Source organism: Microchirus variegatus (assembly GCF_963457635.1).
Source record: "Microchirus variegatus genome assembly, chromosome: 7".
Classification (NCBI taxonomy): domain Eukaryota; kingdom Metazoa; phylum Chordata; class Actinopteri; order Pleuronectiformes; family Soleidae; genus Microchirus; species Microchirus variegatus.
In genome coordinates this window covers 7,446,315-7,467,724 of record NC_139808.1, presented here as the reverse complement: position 1 = coordinate 7,467,724, position 21,410 = coordinate 7,446,315, and the positions used below count along the sequence as shown (strand labels likewise).

The window sequence follows — 21,410 nt, the reverse complement described above, 5'->3', positions numbered from 1 at the left end:
ATTCTTACATATGGCGCCTTTAAATATAAAAGGACCAGAGAATGTCCTGTAACTAAGTGATTATTCCAGCATAATGTTCCATATCTAGCAGTTGTTTACAATTTACTGCATGTTAAAATGCTATTTTAACCATTTAAAACGAAGAAAAACAAAAAATATAACAATATAACAATTCATATAACAAACTGAACTCACCAACAACAACAGTACAGCCAAAATATTCGCATTAAACAAAATATTTTGCAGACTGCAAATCATGTTTTGGCATGTGGCGCCACCTACCGCCGTCTACCAATCATTGCAGTCACTAGAGTCTCAGTTGCCGAGCAACCAAGGGTTGCCAGTTAAAGTCATGAAAACGAAAACCTAAAAGACCTCGGTATTTTGAATTCGAACGTAGTAACCGTTTTTTGGCCACATTCTTACATATGGCACCTTTAAGACACAGACAGAGCTTGAGCTTCTCTTAGATTCTTGCAGCTGCTCACACAGAGAGAAAAGAAAGACACGGACAGAAACAGAGAGGACTAAAGGAGGTTGTGTTTATTATATGATAAAGCCTTCCTTATAACCTCAGCATGTTGTGCAACAGCTCTGGCTTAACTCTGCGGCGTGCCACTTCAAATTAGTCGCTCTCTGAGAAAGGGCCTTGCCCCCCGACGTTTGCAAAAAACTGCATTACTGCGCCGCTCAGAGCTCGGTACAGCCTAGGGTTAAAGACAAATTATATCATTTCTGTCATCCAATCAAATCACGCTGACCCGTCGACCTGCGAGATGAGTCAAACGCATAATGAAATATGACGTGGCACAAAAGCTCTGATTCTAATCCGCTCTGACACACGATCAGACCAGGACGACCTCTTGACCTTGACTGACAAGCGAGGCAAGCGAGGGGAACGGGATGAAGGACAGGAGGGGAAGGGAACATAAAAGAATGGGGGGGGGGGGGGGGGGGGAACGTATGCAATTAAAAACATACTGTTTTTCGTCAGTGGGAGGGAGGTGAAGTTTGTATTGGATGGTTTGGTGCTTGCGTAAATTATTATCTCCATTCCGTTCCATGTTTTCTCCTCCTATAGTGATGATTGAAAAAAGACATCTCTGTGACAGCACTGCATCATTTCATCTCCGGAGGAGATAGCCGGATTCTTCTTCTTCTTGTTTTGTGGGAGAGAGAAAAAAAAAAGAAAAAGAAGTATGCTTTCAACTATAATTTTTCCGCATCACACCACTCTGCTACCCTCCCCATCTCCCACCTTCTCCCCTCACACCTCACGTGTTTCATTCACTGGACAGACACTTTCCAAAACAGTGACATAGTCACAGATAAGTAATGCAGCTCGGCTGCTTTAAGGAGAGAGGACAGTGGATGGTGGTCAGGATGATCTGGGGATGAGCAGAGGGCGACCAGAACTGTTTTGGCGTTGGAAACGGACAGTCCAAAGGTTTGGGGTTGGGTCAGCCAAAGGAAGAAGAGGAGAGTGGAGGTGTAGTGGGGCTGTAACTGGATCCATTGCCCCTCTCCTCCTCCTCCTCCTCCTCCTCCCTCCTCCCTCCTCCCTCTCTCTGGGCTTTGTGGCGTGTTGATATCCTCTGACATGATATTGTAGCAGAAGAGATGGTGTGGCTTTAATTAAGCCGGGGGTTGATGGAAAGAGATGGATGGATAAAAGAGAGAGAGGAAGGAGGAAGAAAGGGGGAGGAAGGGTATTAAAACAAAACAAAAAATATAGCAGGACAGTCCATGCTCTTTTGTAAAGATTTGTAAATATATAAACTCTCAAATTATTTCCGCTTTACAGCGATAACAGAGTTTGTCTCAGTATGCACATGAGTGTGAACAGTGGTTACAGGAGGGTGCTGGAACCTGGAGAGAGGGAGGGGGGGGGGGATTTTAAGTATAAATCACCAAGGTGACAAAGCTCTCCAATAGGCAGATAAGTGCACATTAGGAGGTGAGGAAGATCTGTCCTCGTCCGCCGCCATCTCCTCCCAAAAACTAAAGCGAAGTCTGCATCCACGTGGCTCACAGTGTTTGACTGCGATGTCTTACTCGATTATTTGCGAGAGGGAAAAAAGGTTGGCAGAGTGTGAGCCAACTGTCAAAATAATGATGTGGATAATGATGTAGAGCTGCAACTTATCATTTATTTCATCGCGGAAATCGATGCGCCGTTTAGTTGAGTTAGTCTGTGAAATGTCAAAAACTTCACCTCGAGGCCAAGGTGACATAGCAGAGGAAGAAATATAGTTTATAGTTTTGTACACTACCGTTCAAAAGTTTGGGGTCACTTAGAAATGTCCTTATTTTTGAAGGAAAAAGCACTTTTTTTCCAATGAATATAAGATCAAATGAATCAGAAATACACTCTATACATTGTTAATGTGGTAAACGACTATTTTAGCTGCTTCTGTTCTTTAATGGAATATGTACATAGGTGTATAGAGGCCCATTTCCAGTGTTCTAATGGTACATTGTGTTTGCTAATCGCGTTAGAAGGCTATTGGATGATTAGAAAACCCTTGAAAACCCTTGTGCAATGATGTTAGCACAGCTGAAAACACTTTTGCTGGTTCTTTGACGAAAGGGCAAAATGATTATGTTGAATAAAAATCATTATTTCCAATGTCTTGACGATATTTTCTATTCATTTGTGACTTTTAATGGAAAACACAGCAAAAATTGTATAGGTGACCCCAAACTTAGTGTATTTCAAGCCTCACAAATGTTAAGGATCATGTTGTGTTTTACACATACCAGGTACAAATACAATGTGCAATGTCATATTAACTGGATTAAGTCTGCACTGGCATGGCAACAATATTTTTTAATTATTATTATTATTATTATTATTATTATTATTATAATAATAATAATAAGAAGAAGAATATACAGATAATGAGCCATTAGTCACAGTCAATATCGTCTTCAGAAGGCCTTGAATACTCAGGCAGTGTTACAGAGGAAGCAAAAGATCTGTGCCAAAAAAAGAAAGGAAGGAAAAAAAAAGAAAAACAAGCTGGAAAGCTCCCCAATCAATGTTATTTTCTCTCTCAGTCCCAGACCAACTGTCTATTCATCTGTTTCTTTTAAATGAAAGGTGTGCTGCTATGTAACACTTACAGTCGAGAGATCTGCCTCTTAATTAAAATGTTACAGATTGTGTTTCGCTCGCTGTGCACGCGGAGCATACTGTGTATTGGAAATAATGTTCCCTATAGTGTGTGGGTATTGATTTGAGGAGGAAAATAAAAGATTTTTTTTTTTTTTTTGTTCCCAGTGAGAAAATAGAATCTGTGTAATGCAGCCTTTTTGGAGTCGGAGTGTGTTGCGAGTAAACCAATGACGATTAGCTCATAGGAGATGGGGGGGGGGAAAGGAGAAAGAGAAGAAGAGGTGGCTTTTGTTTGAAAAGCCAATTCCATACTAGGACACATGTTTGTCTATGCAATCCGTCAAATACATTGCCTTTGTTTGGATTTTACTTTTAAGGCAGGAAAGAGTATACATTAGCTTAGGTGTATGTATGTACATGCAATCTTATTCTGGATGGAGGCATATATGAATAATGTATCTTGCCACAATCCAACTGGGCATGTCCTTGGTATTTACATTTTATCATCAAGGGCACTGGATGAGCCTTCACAGCGATCGAAACGCATGACGCGCGCTCACTTTTGTATTCCTTTGCACAATCAAAAGCCACGGATGAGATGTTTCTGCAGCCTGGACGTATATTTATAAAAGTGAGCAAATAAAAAAAAAAAAAAAAAGGGTTGATGAACATGCTTCGCGATGACTCAGGGCACGCACGAGGCTCCTGAGATCACACAGTGGATCGACCCCAGAGGATGACAGCGGGACACACTTCACACACTGTTTACAGTAGACAATTTAGTTTCCTTCCAACAATTATGAGGGGAATTGAATCTCAGGAAATGTTTGTTTTCGTGCCCATTAGACCAAACAATAACAGCCACAAGTCCCACAAGGTTCACAAAAACATCTGTCTTCAAAGGAGAGTCCAGACAAATTCATATCAACTGGCTTTTACAGGCGTTGCCAGGTCAACGTGAATCAAATCGATCAATCGCACGACGCTCTTCTTCCTTTTCTTTGCTTTTGTAGGAAGATGAAAGTGAGACGTTAATGCTGTGTCTGTGTTTACATTCTTGCTTCACAATGATTGTGGTTAAATTTAAAAAACTAGTGCAGTGCCCGTTGGAAGTATGTATTCCTATAGTGGGAACTGAAGAAGATTGTTCAGTTATGGTAATGCATGATAAGGAACGTGAAGGCTAACATAATACAAACACTGTAGCTATTGTTTGTGTTACGTGACAGTCACAACAGCTAGCTACGCTAATGCTAATCGAAGATGAAAACATACGCGTTGTGCCAAATGAGGTTGCACAGTGTTTGTATTATGTTAGCCCTACACTAATGCTAATCATAGCCTCGCGAGCTTACCTTTGGAAACTGGTTCACCAAGTTAGCCGCAAAGTAGTAGCATGCTAATGCAAAATAAAATAAATATGTGCTTGCGTATTGGTGAACAGAGACCGACTTTGTAGTTTCAGTATAAACCGTGTGAAAATGTCTCACCCACCGTGAGGACAGCCTCTTCACTCCCACCTCCTCGCACCAGACAGCGCAGCTGCTGCTGATGAGCCGCTGCCTGCCTGGTGTAGCGTGCTAAATCGGCAAAAATTTAAATTCCTCCAAAATATTTGAAAATCAAGGATGCACACCATCGGGCCATGCTCAAACCATATCCAGAGTCGTAGGGCAATCTGACTAACGGTCAACGAGATATGCCCGTCACAGACAGACACACAGACGCAAATTGCTTTATAGGTAGATGGGTGTTGATGCAAAAACAGAGTGAATTCTCTCTCATTGCACTTCAGGGATTTTAGATTGGTTGTACAAAGGCTGAATGTGAGAAGAGACATAAGTCAGAACATCGTGACACATTTTGTTGTTTTTCAAATGTAAACTGTTAATGTTTTAATACATCTCCTCTGTAGCGTAACCTGTAATTTATATGGAAAACAAACACAAAAAAACACTCACATGTACAATAAAGTAAGGGTTGAGAGAAACAAGGAAGACAAATGGGTCCTGCATCCTCTCTCTCTCTCTCTCTCTCTCTCTCTCTCTCTCTCTCTCTCCTATTCTTTCTCTTCTGTCTCCTCTTGCCCCTTATTTTCTGAAAGTATCTGTTTGAGAGATAAATGACCACTCGGCGGCTGAGGATGACAGCCTACACAAAGATGATATTGAATTGATTTCAGAAATGTTGCCGAACTGACTGTTTGATGTATACTGCTAGACATGAATCATAAAAATTCTATTAAAAAACCCTTGAATGGCTGACACCAGAATATTATTTGTGATGATTAATTTGACTCAGTCATTACAATGGGAGTCAAGTTGGATCGACTCAGACAAAATTGCTTTCCATTCCCCTGTTGAATTTCCCCCTGCTATTTTTCTTTTTCTTTTTAAACTGTGCAGCAGCTCCAATTGGACGCGCGGCGCACAAACACAGGAGGCATTTGTGCGTCTTTATTACTGAGTGTGTCGCTTTTGTTTCAAAAACGACGTGTTTGAAACTGAATCACACACGAGTGACAGATCGGGGGGAGGGGGTGAAATACAGTAGTTAATAGTGCTTTGAGACAAATTACAGGAAACAGAAAAGACATGCTATTGCCTATTTTTCCTAGAAAATAAAGTGACGCCATCACCAATTATACTCTTAGAAATAAAAGTGCTAAGTAGAACCATATAAGGCTTCTTTGGCTTGTCCTCATAGGAGAACCCTTTTTGGCTCCAGGTAGAACCTTTTTATAACACTTCCACTTGGAACCCTTTATTCAGGAAAGGGATTTTAAAGGGTTCTCTGGATCAAAATGGTTCTTGAACCATTAGTGTTACCAAGAACCCATGAAAAACCCTTTCTTCGGGAAAGGGTTTTTCAGAAGCAAATGGTTCCAGGTAGAACCGCAGCCCTTGTAGATGGACCCTTATTTCTAAGAGTGTATTGTTTGAGTTTGTGCAAAAGGTTTGAATCAATCAGCGCTTTGACAGAACAAAGCAGCAGAGAGAGAGTGAGTGTGTGTGTGTGTGTAGTGATCAGGATATCCCACCGTTATCATTCATTTTTTGACAGACAGGCACATATTATATACATTTTGAGCCACTTTTGAGCAAGAAATTCTCCTGTTTCTACAGTAACAGTGAAGCAACAATGTTTCCTGATACTATGTATGAACATGATGGATGAAACACCTGCTCGAAACAAAGTCAGTGTATAGCATTGGGATGACAGATTACAGGATGAATTGAACTGTATAATCAAGAACGGGGGTGTCAAACTCAGTTACAGAGGGGGAATTAAAGGGGAACATTTTATGCAAAATCAACTTTTTAATCATTTTAATACTTATATTTGGGACTCTGGAGGCCCTATGAGTAGGCAAAGTGTGAAAAAAGATGACTCCATCATGTTTTTGTGGTCCGCCTCAGTCTAAGTACAGGAGATGAAACATGCAATGTTGACTTCCGCACTCATTGTGACGTCACAATGTGGAAATTCCTGGAATTGTTGTCTCACGGAGCTCCGTTTTGGCCCTAAAAAACGCGAGTAATAAGGCAATACGATCCGGAAGAGCCGAGGTCCGCAAAGTGTTCTATTCTGGTCTGCACAGTGCAGCACAGAGTTCTACACAAACTTCCAGCCTCAGAGGATTTACGTTATCTTATCTCTCTTATCTCCCGTGGATACATTTGACGGCAATGTGCCGACTAGAGTCGGCAAATGATGGCTTTTCCAAATGCTAACTGCTGTTAGCAGCCGGAGCCTCAGTGACGCTGACGTAGTTTCCTGTATTACATTTGCATTTAAAGAGACAGGCACTCAAAACCGAGCGTTCTGAACAGGGCTGTTTTGGCAGGGTGAATACAGGCCTGTAATTACAAGTATCTTAGCCAATCTTAGTTCTGTTTTACACTTCAGACACCTCTCATTCAAATTCTCTCTATTACCTAACTATAAACTGTGTGGACAACTTCAGGCACCACTTAAAATTAACATAAAACCAATAAATAAGAAAAGAATATCCTCAGACTGTTGACTGTACTTTGGGTTTGATGTTTCGTACCAAAAATGCACCTTGGGCACTCGTTGAAGTTGTCTGGAATATTGACTTTTAAATAAAAGAAGTAGAAGATGTTATGAAGCTCTGTGATGCTAACGATTCAAACGTGAGAGTTTTCTGCTCACCCCAAACCCTGGAAGTGCTCCAGTCACCCAATATTGGCTTTAGCAGTAAATGAAGTAGACTTGGCATTACCGTTCCCACTTCACTGCAAACTGAATGTTTACATCGGAGACGCTGAGTCATATACAAAACAGCTCTGACATAAACCTCTGTTCATTAGGCCCAATCTTTCTCACTCATCTTTTTTTCTTTCCCTCCACTCAGAGCTACACAGGTCAGGCTGGAGGCAGCGGCGGAGGAGGAGGCGGAGGAGGCAGTGGAAACGGTGACGAAGACTACGAGATCCCTCCCATCACTCCACCTAACCACCCCGAGCCTCCTCTCCTTCACCTGATGGAGCACGACTCTACAGGCTACCTCTGCCACTCGCTGTCACACAATGGGCTCATCAATCCATATTCCTACCCAGAGCTGCCCACACTCATGATGTCCAATATGCTGACACAGGACGGCCACCTGGTCTCCAGCCAAATGCCCTCGGTGAGTGTGTCGCTGCATGACCTGAATGCTCATATGGAGGCCGTGCGAGAATGGGGGAATGTGATGCTTAATATTTCAACAATTGTGGTCACAATGAAACTTTGGAAGACTTTAAAGGTCACATAGAGTGGTCCTGTTGCACATATATGTTAGTTATGGAGGTCTACTTACATATATGAACTTGTTTTTATGGTCAAAAACCTCCTAGTTTCTGTAAACTAGCCGATAGAAATCCTCTTTTCTGACAGTGATTTTTCGCTGCGAGATTTCAGAGTGAACTTTCACCCCCAGAAGACAGAGTCTTGTGATTGGCCAGTACTATCCAGCACATCCGTTCTCAGAAGCGCAGCGCCCCCCTCTGGAACGGCGGATGCACTGCTCCTCATTATCAAAACATTGTTTTAACAGTGTTTAAAAATAGCTTCTTCACGACTCCCCGCCGCAGTCCCGTTTATGACTTTAAACCAGAGTCAGACCCAGAGTCAGAAGACACTGTTGCTCGTGAAACACCTCCACAACAGACGTTATTCTTCTTCTGCGGTTCAATGTACGCAACCGGATGTGCCCGGACTACCGCCCGGAGCAGGACGATTGTTTTTTCAGGAGAACCGTTGCTTACGTAACTATTCGAGATTTTCAGTCATCTCGTTGAGCCCCGAGATTACAATAAAACACAACGTTCTCAGCAATGGCTGAACTGTTTGTTTCGAACCGTCAGGGCTTCATAAACAAGGTAATGACGCAGATACACACCAAAAAAAACAGCGATAATAGGAACTTCCGGTCTAGTTCCGCTTTAACCCTCTTATGACCATCAAGATGATCAGGCCGCCTTGATTTATTTTGATTTCATGGCTGTAGAATTGTCAAAAAAAAATTTCACTTTCGATATCTGGCAGTTTAGGAATTACGGTATTGAGAAGCTGGCGTCACAAACGTGTGACACACGCTGGTGAATGTCATCTGTGATTGGGGCGGTGGTTCTGAGGAAGTCCTGAGGGGCTACCGTAATGACAAGTATATGAGCGCAACGCTCCAATCCGTCTTCTACCGCTTCTTCATCTCACACATGAGGGTCGCAGCTGTGCCAATCTCAGCTGACATAGGGCGAAAGGCTGGGCCGCACCCTGGACAGGTCGCCAGTCCATAGTTTTTTTTTAATTTACTTGATATCACAAATGGTCTAGGAGTTACGGTAATGAGAGGTACGCATGCCAAATGCTGTCAGCGATGACAGAAAGGCTGAATTTCGGGGAAAGAGACTTCAGATATAGAATTATGGGGCCTCTAAGGCCAACATAAATAGGTTGAAATAAGTCTTACTCTTAGTCTAAGAGTAAGCTGTGTCAAGGAAAACTATCAGACCTGACTAAGGGAGCGTTTCCATGTATGCAGCAGGAGTTCTGGGGTAAGCACGAATGGGCAAGAAGTGTTCAATCTGCTGAATGTCAGCAGTTTTCATTCTTTCTGTGGGCACTCCTTTATGTTTCCAGTCATACTCTGACCTGTTTGCACCCTTTGCACAAAACAAATCACTTCCTGTGTGCAGTGTGGGAAATTGGGCAAACAACTGATTTCATAATTAAAACACCCTTAAATGATATTTTCCCGTGGTCACACTGTCAGCTCTGATATGATCAGCTACAGATCTACCACAACAGTGTGTGTGAGTCAGTGTGTCAAGCCTTCAAAACATGAATGAATACTCACTGATTGCTCCCTCAGCTCCGCACAGACCCCGCTCGTCCACAAATTAGCATCTCCACACCAATCGCTGCGTTCTCTGTGACACCAGACGTCGCATGTGAAGCTCATGTGTGAAACATGCGGTCTATGCTGTGTGATACCAGGCCTCTCTTGTTACACTCTGTAGCACACGTGCTGTGTATACTTTAGTGTTTATCTGTGTTCATCTGTGGCTGAGCTTGAGTTTTCTGTTTCAGTCAATGTGAATATTGTGATATATAGAAGTTTCACTTAACCCTTTCAAAACAAACGCACTTATAAGCGCATAATTGTAGTTATGCAACGTTCTGTGCAATCGGAGAAATTCCGGTTATTTCAGTAATTTCACTCGGGAAGAACTCCTGTAAGTGCAGTGTTTTTTTCTCAATAAAACTTTTTTTTTGTTTTTCTTCGTTTTAAATGGTTAAAATAGCATTTTAACATGCAGTAAATTGTAAACAACTGCTAGATATGGAACATTATGCTGGAATAATCACTTAGTTACAGGACATTCTCTGGTCCTTTTATATTTAAAGGCGCCATATGTAAGAATGTGGCCAAAAACGGTTACTACACTAAAATTCTAAATTACCGAGGTGTTTTAGGGTTCATTTTCTAACTAGCAACCCCGTGGTTGCTTGGCAGCAGAGACTCTATTGACTGCAATGATTGGTAGACGGCGGTAGATGGCGCCACATGCCAAAACATGATTCAAAACATAAACATGATTTGCAGTCTGCAAAATATTTTGTCTGTACTGTTGTTGTTGGTGAGTTCAGTTTGTTATATGAACATTATTCCTGAATCTGTGACATATTAGGAGGATTTTATGGCCAGTTGCTTTAGATTTATTACATAATGAACCTTTAAAATAAGCAAAACAAAAAGTCAGGGTTAACATCAGTATTTGATGGTGCCATATATTTATTATCTATTTGAAATTACATACCAATGTAAATGATTATTATAACTTGCAGCAAAGTATATGGTTTGAAGGTCAGAATTCAAACCTCCAAAGATTTTTAACTGTGATACAAACAGATGCAGAAGTAACTGCACTCGACAGCTGTGCCTTTTTCCCCCCCATCTAATTTAATGAATTACCACGATACGGTTTACAGTATTATATATATTTAATATTCTTTTTGTGTCTCGTCTTGGAGTCAGTTTAAATGTGCTTAAAGACAAGAGAAGACATTAACGCATTAAACACGCAGATGCATATCAAGGTCGAGCAGGATGCGTTCAAATGTTTCCCAGTAGAGATCCAACGATAAACAGTCAGCAAATAACCCAAATATGACATGATAAAGATCGGAAATATAAACATTCTGTATATTTTATACAAATCCCCCCCCCCTCTTCACCTTCATATTGGATTCATGTGTCATTTATCTTGATATTCATTTCTCAGTTTTGGTCGTGACCTTTACTACGGAGACAGTGGTTGATAGAGAGAGTCTTTTGCTTGGCAGTGCGGGTATTTGTTACTGTTACAGAAAGGACCACACCCGGTGGTTTTTAATAGGCTGAAAATATACTGCTGCTCCAGCTCTGTGATAAAAATGCATGAGATCTTTTTTTTCTTTTCACAACGTTCACTTTGCTTCCATTCTACGTGTGCGATAACTACAAAACGCTGGTGACGACGGCGAGGCCTTGATGGATTAAGTGTTGCGTTTTTTGGGGGGTTTTTCCAGTGCTCAGATATACAAAAGTAAATATTTCATGAAATATTTTTAAAATAAACATTTTTACCACTCCTATCAAAAAAAAGAAAAAAGAAAAAATGTGTTTAACTTGAATAACCTCCCCAATCTTGATATCTGATGTTATTTCAAAATTTCAAACACTCTCTCTGAGAGAGAGAGAGAGAGAGAGAGAGAGAGAGAAGCCACTCGCTGATATGGCAGCTCTCTGCTTCTTCAGCTCAGGGAGAATATAAAGCAAACTCTGAAATTTCTAAATCAAATAGACACCATGGCAGAACTACCAAAGCGTAGCAGAGGTTCATTTTATTTATTTTTTTTTTTCTCGCTAAGAGCAGAGTGTCTATTAAAATCGGTGCCTCACCTTGACACAGTCTGCTGAGCAAAGTAATTAAGCAAACTGAGCAGTTCAAACACGAGATTGGTATCATTATGAATACCTCACTTGACACGGATAGATAAATAGCAAGGGTTAATTCTAATTTTGAAGACTATTTCGGTGGCTGAAAGTTATTGTTACAGTATGTGGATGTAGAGACGGCCTTTTCCCTGCTGCTGCTGCTGCTGCTGCTGCTGCTGCTGCTGCTGCTGCTGCTGCTGCTGCTGCTGCTGCTGCTGCTGCTGCTGCTGCTATTGTTGACATTGCCCTGTAGGTGTGTGTCCAAGTGTGTCTGTGCGTTTCTGTGGCTTCACTATAAACAATATCTCTGCTGTTGAAATGGATCCACTACATCTGGAGGTCAGGCCTTATATTCAATCTTGAGCACACTGAGAAAAAAAAAAAAAAAATCCATTAGGGTTCATCTTTCCTGCATCAGCCATTCTATTGTGGTGCTGCAGTGAGATCTGTTTTCATCAGGCAGATTCAATACGTGAGCTGGGCAATGAAAAGAGTGCAATAGACTTTGGATGAAGAGAGGAGAGAGGAAGGATAGTGGAGGAGAGAAATTGCAAAGAGGTAACTCTTATTCAGAATGAGAATATACCTCCAGTTTTCTGTACCGCCTGGATTTCATTATTAGATATTTTAGAGATAATTCAGTTGAGTGAAATAAGGTTATTCTGTCTCAACAAAAAAAAGGAGCTGAGAGCCTCTCTTTTTTTTTTTTTTTTATCATTTCATGTGTGCGCCTACGGGATTCGAGTGTGTGAAAGTGGTCCACTGCAGGTGCAGCGATGTAAACATAAAATAAATAGAATGATTATGCAACAAAGACGGGGGGGGGGGGGCGGTATTTAGAGGAGAGGAGAGTATGACAATGGCTCATTTTCAAAAAGGACTGTGGGACTAAAGAGGCTGTTTAGACTGCAGACGTTCAGGTTCTATTACACACACTGTGACCTTCCTGACCAATGAAAACTAACAGAATGGAAATAAATAACAGCATAGTGTAGTGTATTCAAGGATCAATTAGCCCGAAAAAAAATCTATCTGTATGAACAAAACATTTTTGAAGGTAATTTTTTAAAATATGATTCATACTAAGAAAAATATGCCCTCATAAATACCTCATAATAAATATGGTATGATTATCAGGAGAAGAGGTCCTACCCTGATGCAATGTATTAAATGGTTTGACCCGCTTTATATTATAGAGATATTGAAATAATAAGAATAAATGTGACCTTTAAATGTCTCGTCTAATTCCCCTTTTCAATTCATAGAACTCTTGTGAGACGCACACACGCACACACACTGTCATTGCATCTACATGTTCCAAAACACATTAGACATTTAATAGCCATGCTCAGGTTGCATTGATCTTATCAATACAGCCCAGAAAGATGCACATCTCGACTCTGGAATCACAAACACAAAATGCCCCCCCCCCCCTCCTCCGTTTGTTGTCTGTTGCATCTTTATTTACACTAAAACTTATTAAAATATAACAAAAAAGAACTACCTTTACTATCAAACGTAAAGATGTATCACAATAATACATGTGGAATCTGTTAAATCCACTTTGTCATTTATTTACCCTCCAAGTGGAATAAATGACGTGTAATTACGCAACGTTAGCCGTCGTCAAGCTTGTCTCCGGTGTGATATTCTGAATATGAAGCAGGTGATGAACGCGAGGGGACGTTATGATGCAGATGCAGCCTTTGGTGCAGTCAGGTATAATCTAATTATTTGGTGTTTTTTTTTTGCAGAGTACAAGATGAGAAAGTGCCTGAAGGAGGGTCAGTCTATTCATAATGAGGGTTGTGGCACCTTAATATTCATAATCAGAATTAATTCCGTAATTTCTTTTGTTGCGACGCTTAAACGTAGGAATTCCCTCCACACGAGGTCCTTATCTGCGGTCGTGGAGGTTAATTATCAAGTGTTAACCCAACCCCTGATTGTCATGTTAATTCGTTTGGACGCCTGCACTTTTTTTCTTTTCTTTTCTTTTATCCCTTTATTTATTTATTTATCTATCTATCGCTCCTCCCTCACAAGGTATTAAGTGCCGGTGGCAGGTGGTCGCTCTTCAGACTCTGTGTGCGAAATGAAATACGAGCTGCAATGTCAACTCAACTTGTCACAGACAAGCTTTTGGGGTGAATTAATGACAAGAGAGCAGAGGTGTGTTTTAATGCGTTCTCTCTCTTCTGATGGAGGGTCTTAGCGGACGCTTAATCGCACGCCGTACAGTCGGACTGGAGAATAAAGTTATACAGGAGCTAGTATTTAGGCATAAGGGATGATTATTAAATCACCTATACACAGTTGCCAAGTGTTTTTGTAAAATATTGCAATTAAATGTTTATGTAATGACATTTTTTTTTCTTCCAATATGGACATGAAAGACTTTCTGCTCTTTGAGGCTTTACATTTCGATGAAGAAAAAAAAAAAAAGCCATTTCTCCTTTGAAAGACCATCATTTTCAGTCCTTTTTTTTTCTTTTTAGAAGGATTAGAGCATCTGCTCTGCAAAAAAAAAAAAGAAAAAAAAAAAAATGATGGAATGTCTGTCGCGTCCTTACTACACTTGAACAAGCCCAGTGATAGAGCGGGGGCTTGTGTTAGTTATTCCACTGTTGATGATACTGAATGGTCAAGCCTGTGTTTCAACGTCTCTGCACCATCTGCATGAAAAAGGGAGGGGCTCTTCATTAAACCCCCCCACACACTTTTTTTGTGATTATTTATTTTCAAATCATCCCCTGGGCTAATGTTCCATTTTGGCTTTTTCACACCTCCCTCCCCCATAAATGAACCATCGCGGGCCATAAATCACTGGACAAACAGAGACTTGTACAAACCCTGAAAGGTTTGGAGATTTATGTAACACATTCATGTTTTCCACTTCCTCATTTTAGTACTCCACTGCTATAGCCTAGCTAATAAAAGGTCCTATTAATATGTCCTGTTGCTTAGCAACGGCAGGCAGCGAGTAATAGCATTCTGTGGAAAAATAGATGGCCGATAAGGAAAAATTCAATTCTTTTCTCATCTCCTGGGAGAAAGTGCCTTATTTCTCTGGCAATGTGATATGAAACTGTAGTTGTATATTAAGAAATATCTTAAAAGAAGTGTAGGTTATTTTCCAGTTACATCATTTTGGATGGCTTTTTATTGCAGGCTGGGACGGTGGCAATTCTTTTTTTTTTTTCCTGATAAAGTCAATTAACCTATCAGATTAAGCGAAATCAGAGGATTACATATCAACTCACTTTCTTCTTCTTTTTAATCAGAAAACTGCAAAGAGAGGGTGTTAAATAACTCTGAACTTTAAAGAGATCAGCGCCGGGAGACAAATTACATTTCATTTATATTGCGAGGTGTAATTTAAACTTGCTTTTGTACAAATATAAGCTGATACAGTGTGGTGTGCGGAAGCCCTTTTTTTCGCTAATAACGCCGCTTATCGCCGTGATCCCGGGTAACGGACGAGGATCTCTGGCTGTGGCAAATCTTCACTTTGATAATTCATCACGTCATGTACACACACATATTGTCCTCCTCCATAATGCAGATGTGATCATCCGTGTCATTCAGAGTGGCTAAAGACACAAAGGCAGACTCATCAGCGGGCAGATACGCGCCGGCGTTATGAAGCAGATACATAAGATAAGGGATTTCATATTACACTTAGCCAGAGGGCCCCCGCTGAGCTGTATCTCGCCGTGTAATCGTGTCCATATTGCACTGTGGCCCTAATCTCAACCATCCATCAGCTCATTCTTGTCTCTCGCCGCCGCCGCCACCGCCGCGAATGTTTGGCCCCCCGAGATTCGTACCGTGTCCTCTTCCGCTCAGGGACGTAGCTCCCTGCTGTGCCGCCAGCCACCACGACAACATTACGCCGCCACGATGCCAGCTAATGTGTACAAGCGCGGCTCGAGCCAGGGACGATTAAGACACTTGTATATGCGACACAGACCACAGTTTGAGTTGTTTTTAATGTTTCTACTATGTTTTCCGTTGCATTTTTTCCACTTCCAGTTACTTGTAGACCAGGGGACCTGAGGGCCAATTTAGGAACCCAACATTGGACTGAGGGCCGCCAAAGATTGGTCTGTCTCCAGTAATGTCCAGTAAACATTTAACAAGCTTAGAAGCTCCTGGATTAAAACTATCAACTGTAATTCAGTGCGGGCCGCCAGAAATGTTTCTGCGGGCCGCCGTTGGCTCGCGGGCCGCACTTTGAGAACCAATGTTCTAGACTTAAGTTGACCGTAAACGTACATGCAGGTGTTATCTTACAGTACAGGAGACATACTGTAGCTTTTTGCCGGGACGATAAATCTTATGGGTAAAAGCTGTTCACTTTTTATGTGCTCCTTTTTTTAAAAGTCTGGGCCATAATATTTTTTTTTTTTCTTTTTTCTTCTGCCTCCACATATTTAACTACTCGTGCACTGTTCTCGTGCCATTTTTTCCTTGAAATGTAATGTGATGTTTGGTTTTATATACTTTTGTTCCCCTTGTTTTAGCACCGCATGTGCAAAGCCACAAAGTTAGGGTACAACTGGAGTCAAATATCCTTGTGTGCTTGTGCCAATAAAGAGGACTCTTATTGTGAAAATCAGGCAATTTTAGAATCAGATGCAGAAACTGTTGGTGCGAAAATTCACATAAAATGAGAAATCTCTCTACTCTACATTTTATACACACTTAGAAATAAAAGTTCTAAGTACAACCATATACAGTTCTTCGGCTTCTCCTCATAGGAGAACCCTGTTTGGCTCCTGGAACCCTTTTAAAACCCTTTATTCAGGAAAGGGGTTATAAAGCGTTCTCTGGATCGAAATGGTTCTCACTGGAACCATTAGTGTTACCAAGAACACCTTGAAAAACCCTTTCTTCTGGAAAAGGGTTTTTTTAGAAGCAAATGGTTCCAGGTAGAACCTCATCAGCCCTTGTAGAAGAACCCTTTTGGAACCCTTATTTCAAAGAGTGTACTGTCGTGCACTGATGAGAGAAGAGATCTTTAATATTAAGAAAGTAATGTCAGAATAAAGTAGATATATTTTGGTCTGAGTGAGGTTTTGAAACAAATGCAAATCAGCTTGTCATAACCTTGTACGACACATACAGTAGCACGGCCGGCTTCCTTTCATTCGTGTGCTCCTTTTTGTTGTTGTTTTTGGATTCATTATTTCTGCATCTACATTCTATTTTTCTTTTCTTTTGTATTGTTTTATACATATATATATATATATATATATGTATGTACACCCACACAAACACGCATACATACATATATACACAAAGTGTGTTTGACACGGCAGTCAGGAGTCTCATTAGTGGGAGCAGAGGATGCTTTGCCTTCTGCTGTCAGAGACTGTACGTCCCCACCGCTCCTCACAACCATCTCCTGCATGTCATGTCAGACAAGGCTCTGATTCTGTGACGCCGTGCTTTGTGAGGTGAGCGCACGCACACGCACACACACACACACAGAGAGAGAGAGAGAGCGAGACACGCCCGGGCTGAGAGCGCACACAACCAAGCCAGAGAGAAAGAAAAAAAATAAAGTCAAATAAGAGAGAGAGAGAGAGAGAGAGAGAACTGGAGGGGGAGAGATAAATAGAGGGGAAGAGAGAGAGAGAGAGAGAGGAAATAAAAGCAAAGTAGGTTCTGACATTAGCAGTAATGAGGAACATGGAGGATGGTGCCAAGGGGGACATCATGACATTACTATCTGCAAATCAACCACTGCCTTGTTGCTCCCACAGATTCTATGTGTGAGGCGTTCAGGGGCGGTACGGTACGGTTTTTCAAAGCCACCAGTCAATCACAAACGAGAACATTCTCTTCTTGATTGTGCTTTGTGCTCCCAGCTATGTTTTATTTTATGATAATAATAATGATAATAAAGGACTAGGATGTCATTTCCTGTCTGTGTGTGTGTGTGTTTTAAAGAATGCACAACATGAAACTATACACCTTGGCTTTGACGCATCACGCTTGGCTTTGAAACCACGTCCATTTCAGTTAGATGTCATTAAAAACACAAAGTTTGCGTCGATACTCGTAATTGTTTCCCCGTGCTGCCACTTCTGCGAGATATTGTTGTTTTTTTGTTCCCTCCATGTTCGTTGCTCGATCACATGTCAGTGCAGGAGCTGCACCAGCGAGTGTTTACATTTCATTGACGTTCAAAGCTAATGCAAGGAAAATTGCGTTGCTAAATCCAGCTGGCTGATGCTACACGTGGATCATTTCGTGTTACATTCGAATCAGCCTTATGAGTGCATCTATATACACTCTTAGAAATAAAAGTGCTAAGTAGAACCATATAAGGTTCTTCGGCTTGTCCTCAAAGGAGAACCCTTTTTGGCTCCAGGTGGAACTTTTATGATATACTTTCGGAGGATTCCACCAAGAACCCTTTTAAAACCCTTTATTCAGTAAAAGGGATTCTTAAAGGGTCCTCTGGATCAAAATGGTTCTTACTGGAACCATTAGTGTTACCAAGAACCCTTGAAAACACTTTGTCTTTCAGGAAAGTGTTTTTCAGAAGCAAATGGTTCCAGGTAAGAACCTCAGCCCTTGAAGAAGGACCCTTTTGGAACCCTTATTTCTAAGAGTGTATAAAAGAAGTTGCTGAATGTGTGTCTGTGACGGGCATATCTCGCTGGCCGTTAGTCAGATCGCCCTAAGACTTTGGATATGGTTTGAGCATGGCCCGATGGTGTGCATCCTTGATTTTCTAATTTTTTGGAGGAATTTAAATTTTCGCGGATTTATCACGCTACTCCAGGCAGACAGCGGCTCATCAGCAGCAGCTGCGCTGTCCTCGCGGTGGGTGAGACATTTTCAACATTTTAACGGTTCACCGCACCGAACATGGTGTTATACTGAAACAATGTATTATATATTTATTATTATTTATTTTGCATTAGCATGCTACTACTTTGCGGCTATCTTGGCGAACCTGTTTCCAAAGGTGAGCTAGCGAGGCTACGATTAGCATTAGCGTAGCTAGCTGTTGTGACTGTCCGCCACAGTCGTTCCTTATCATGCATTACCATAATTGCAAAATCTTCTTCACCTCCCACTATAGTAATACATACTTCCTAACGGGCACTGCACTAGTATTCTTAACAAACGTGTGTGTTTTTCCTTAAACACCCCGTGCAGCATGCACTGCCCATCACGTCTCCTCACTTAGCATCTGCCTGATGTCGCAGAGGAAAAGCAGAGGCAGCACATTGCCTTTGCTTTCATACTTAAGTAGCGTGTGATTCATATATCCTCTCTCTTATTAATTCTCCTCAGCTTGTGTAAATGACCCTTCTGGGCATTTATAAGCTTGATAAACCAAAGACATGGATGAAGGGACAGAGGAGAAAGAGAGAGAGAGAGAGAGAGAGGAGGTGGTGGAGGGGAGAGAGTGCAGGGCGAAGGCTTGAAGGCTCTTTGAGGAACGGAGTTGTTAGTACTTTGCCCTCGGGGTGAATGAGAAGTAGCTTTGAGGGGCTGTGGAGCCCAGGGTTGGCTCCCCCCAGCCTAAAGGCGTGTTTACCGCCGTGTTGCACAGCGGCGGCGCTTTTGAAGGATCAGTCTCGAACGCGCCTCTAATTAAAGCTGTCATGGCTGGGTGCCTGCAGGGATAATGTTCTATTATTATAGTCATTTGTTTCAATTAAACGCTGGGTGATTTTACAATAGCAGCCGTGAACCTGTGTGAGTGAGCCATCACTCTAAACAAGATGGTTCCAGTCAAGCAGGGAGAGAGGGTAGCGGAGAGAGGAGAGGAGAAGTCTTTAAACTGGCACGGGCGTCGATCTTTTATGTCCAAGATGGACAGGAAGAGGAAGAGGAAGAAGGAGAAGAAGAAGTGTGGGATTTAAAAATGCAGTACAGTAAGTGATACCAGGTCCAAAATGTTCTTTCCCTGTCGAGTAAATTTTAGTTTACAACTATTGACTGCAGCTCCACAGATGGCTCTTAATTAAAATGTGACAGACAGATTTATTTTAGATGTTGCAAATAACATTTTTTTTTTTTTTTTGTAGCACTGAGTTCGCTTTATTATGATGTCAGTGTAATAAAGGTTTGAATAGCAATCAACCTGCTTATTTAAGTAATAAAACAGATGCCGCTCTGGTTTCATCATCATGAGGACAAAGCAAGGTTAGCTATTTTACTCTCCCTTCTCTCTCTCTCTCTCTCTCCGAGTAGCTGTATATAGTTCTCTTTTCTACCCTTCTCTCATTTATGTGCTGGTGGTCAAATCCCCTTAGCTAAATCAAATGGTGCAGGCAATTGGAAGCGGCCGTGAAACCATTTCAAAGGTAAGGTCAGCAGGAGCAGGGGGGGAACAATGGCTTTGTGATATTCCATCTCACACACAATGTGCTGCACATAATTGGAAAGCCTTTGTTATTTGACTCCCATTTGACTATGATGTACAAGATGTGAATACAAACACGACAGGCGTAATGCTCGCGACGAGTTTCCTCGCCCTACGTCACGGTTTGGGTCCGACTGGCTTCTCATCACGACCCCCCCCCCCCCCCCCCCAAAAAAAGCAATATCTTACTGTCCCCGTGCTAACTTATAAAAGATGGAATTTAATGCTTTGGTCATATGGGACTTTTTCCTGTATCTGTTTCATTTTCTTGTCCTTGTGTTTTGTCGTTCATCATTTCTTTACTTCGTACTTTTCCTCCTTTGCGTATGTGGGACTCTAATCTCCGGGGGCTTTACGACAAACACCTCAATTGTTGGTGTTTAAAAAACACAACTAAGACAAAGCCCAAGAGAGCTCAACGTCCAGGTAAAGAAAAGTAAAACACACATATATATACTGTATATATGTACATATACACACAAATGTAATGACCAACTAAATCCTCTTCCTCAGTGCCCACTCCCCCCACCACCACCTCACTTGTCCAGCCAGCTGGATGATACCATTACGAATTAGCATACAGTACCTATGGCAACCAGCAACCTTTCATTTCATAATATTTGTGCAGCCGTCTGCTGCTCGCTTTATTTAGCTCAGGCTTGATGGGGCTTTGTGATAACTTCTTGGTCTCTCTGTCGAAACACAGGTGAACTCAAAAGCACTGAAACATTTCGTAGAAGGTCACGGGGGTGGGAGGAAAAAAAAGAAATAGAAACATTAAAAGTAAATCATCACAATAACAGTGTTTTAGCATTGTGTCCTCAGGGTGTTGGAGATCATCTCTTTCTTGGAACCAACATGCCTGGGAAAAAAAGTTATATATGATAATATAATAATTTATAATTCAATAACATAACATTTTAATGCCTTCATCTGTCAGGCAATACTATCAGACCTGACTGAGGGACTACAGTGGCAGTGCAGGGACAATAAGCATCTTTTTGAGCAGCAGAATTCACTCCCTGAAACTGTCTTTTTCACGTCTCGTACTCCGACTCCGTGTCACTTTACCAGCTCTGTTTTTTGCCGCCGCCTCCATCTGTCGCGACAGAATGCCGGAATGTCACCGGGTGACACACGACGCAGCGATACTGACAGACATGTGGAGTCATGTGGAGCCGACGGGGTTAATTAGCAATGTGTGTCAAATATGTGTAACAGACATTTATCTACACCACATAATATGGTGTAACCCATATATATATATATATACAGTATATTATACTGTATATATATGTAAGAGTAAGATGGCAGTGATGGGAATAACGCCGTTAAAATAAAAGGTGTTACCAACGCCTACGGTTTAAATCGTTATAACACCATTACTGTTACTGAGCGATACGATAACT

At 41.5% G+C, this 21,410-nt stretch overlaps 1 protein-coding gene across 1 annotated transcript in view; it reads left to right on the top strand.

Annotated features, from left to right (window-relative positions):
* tox2 (TOX high mobility group box family member 2) overlaps positions 1 to 21,410 on the top strand; it is a gene marked incomplete at its 5' end in the record, with an annotated part of 105,548 nt that overhangs the window by 65,757 nt on the left and 18,381 nt on the right. Inside the window, one exon of the mRNA XM_083891851.1 lies at positions 7,497 to 7,772. Coding sequence (XP_083747977.1) covers positions 7,497 to 7,772 — 276 coding nt within the window. The remainder of the gene's footprint in view (positions 1 to 7,496; positions 7,773 to 21,410) is intronic.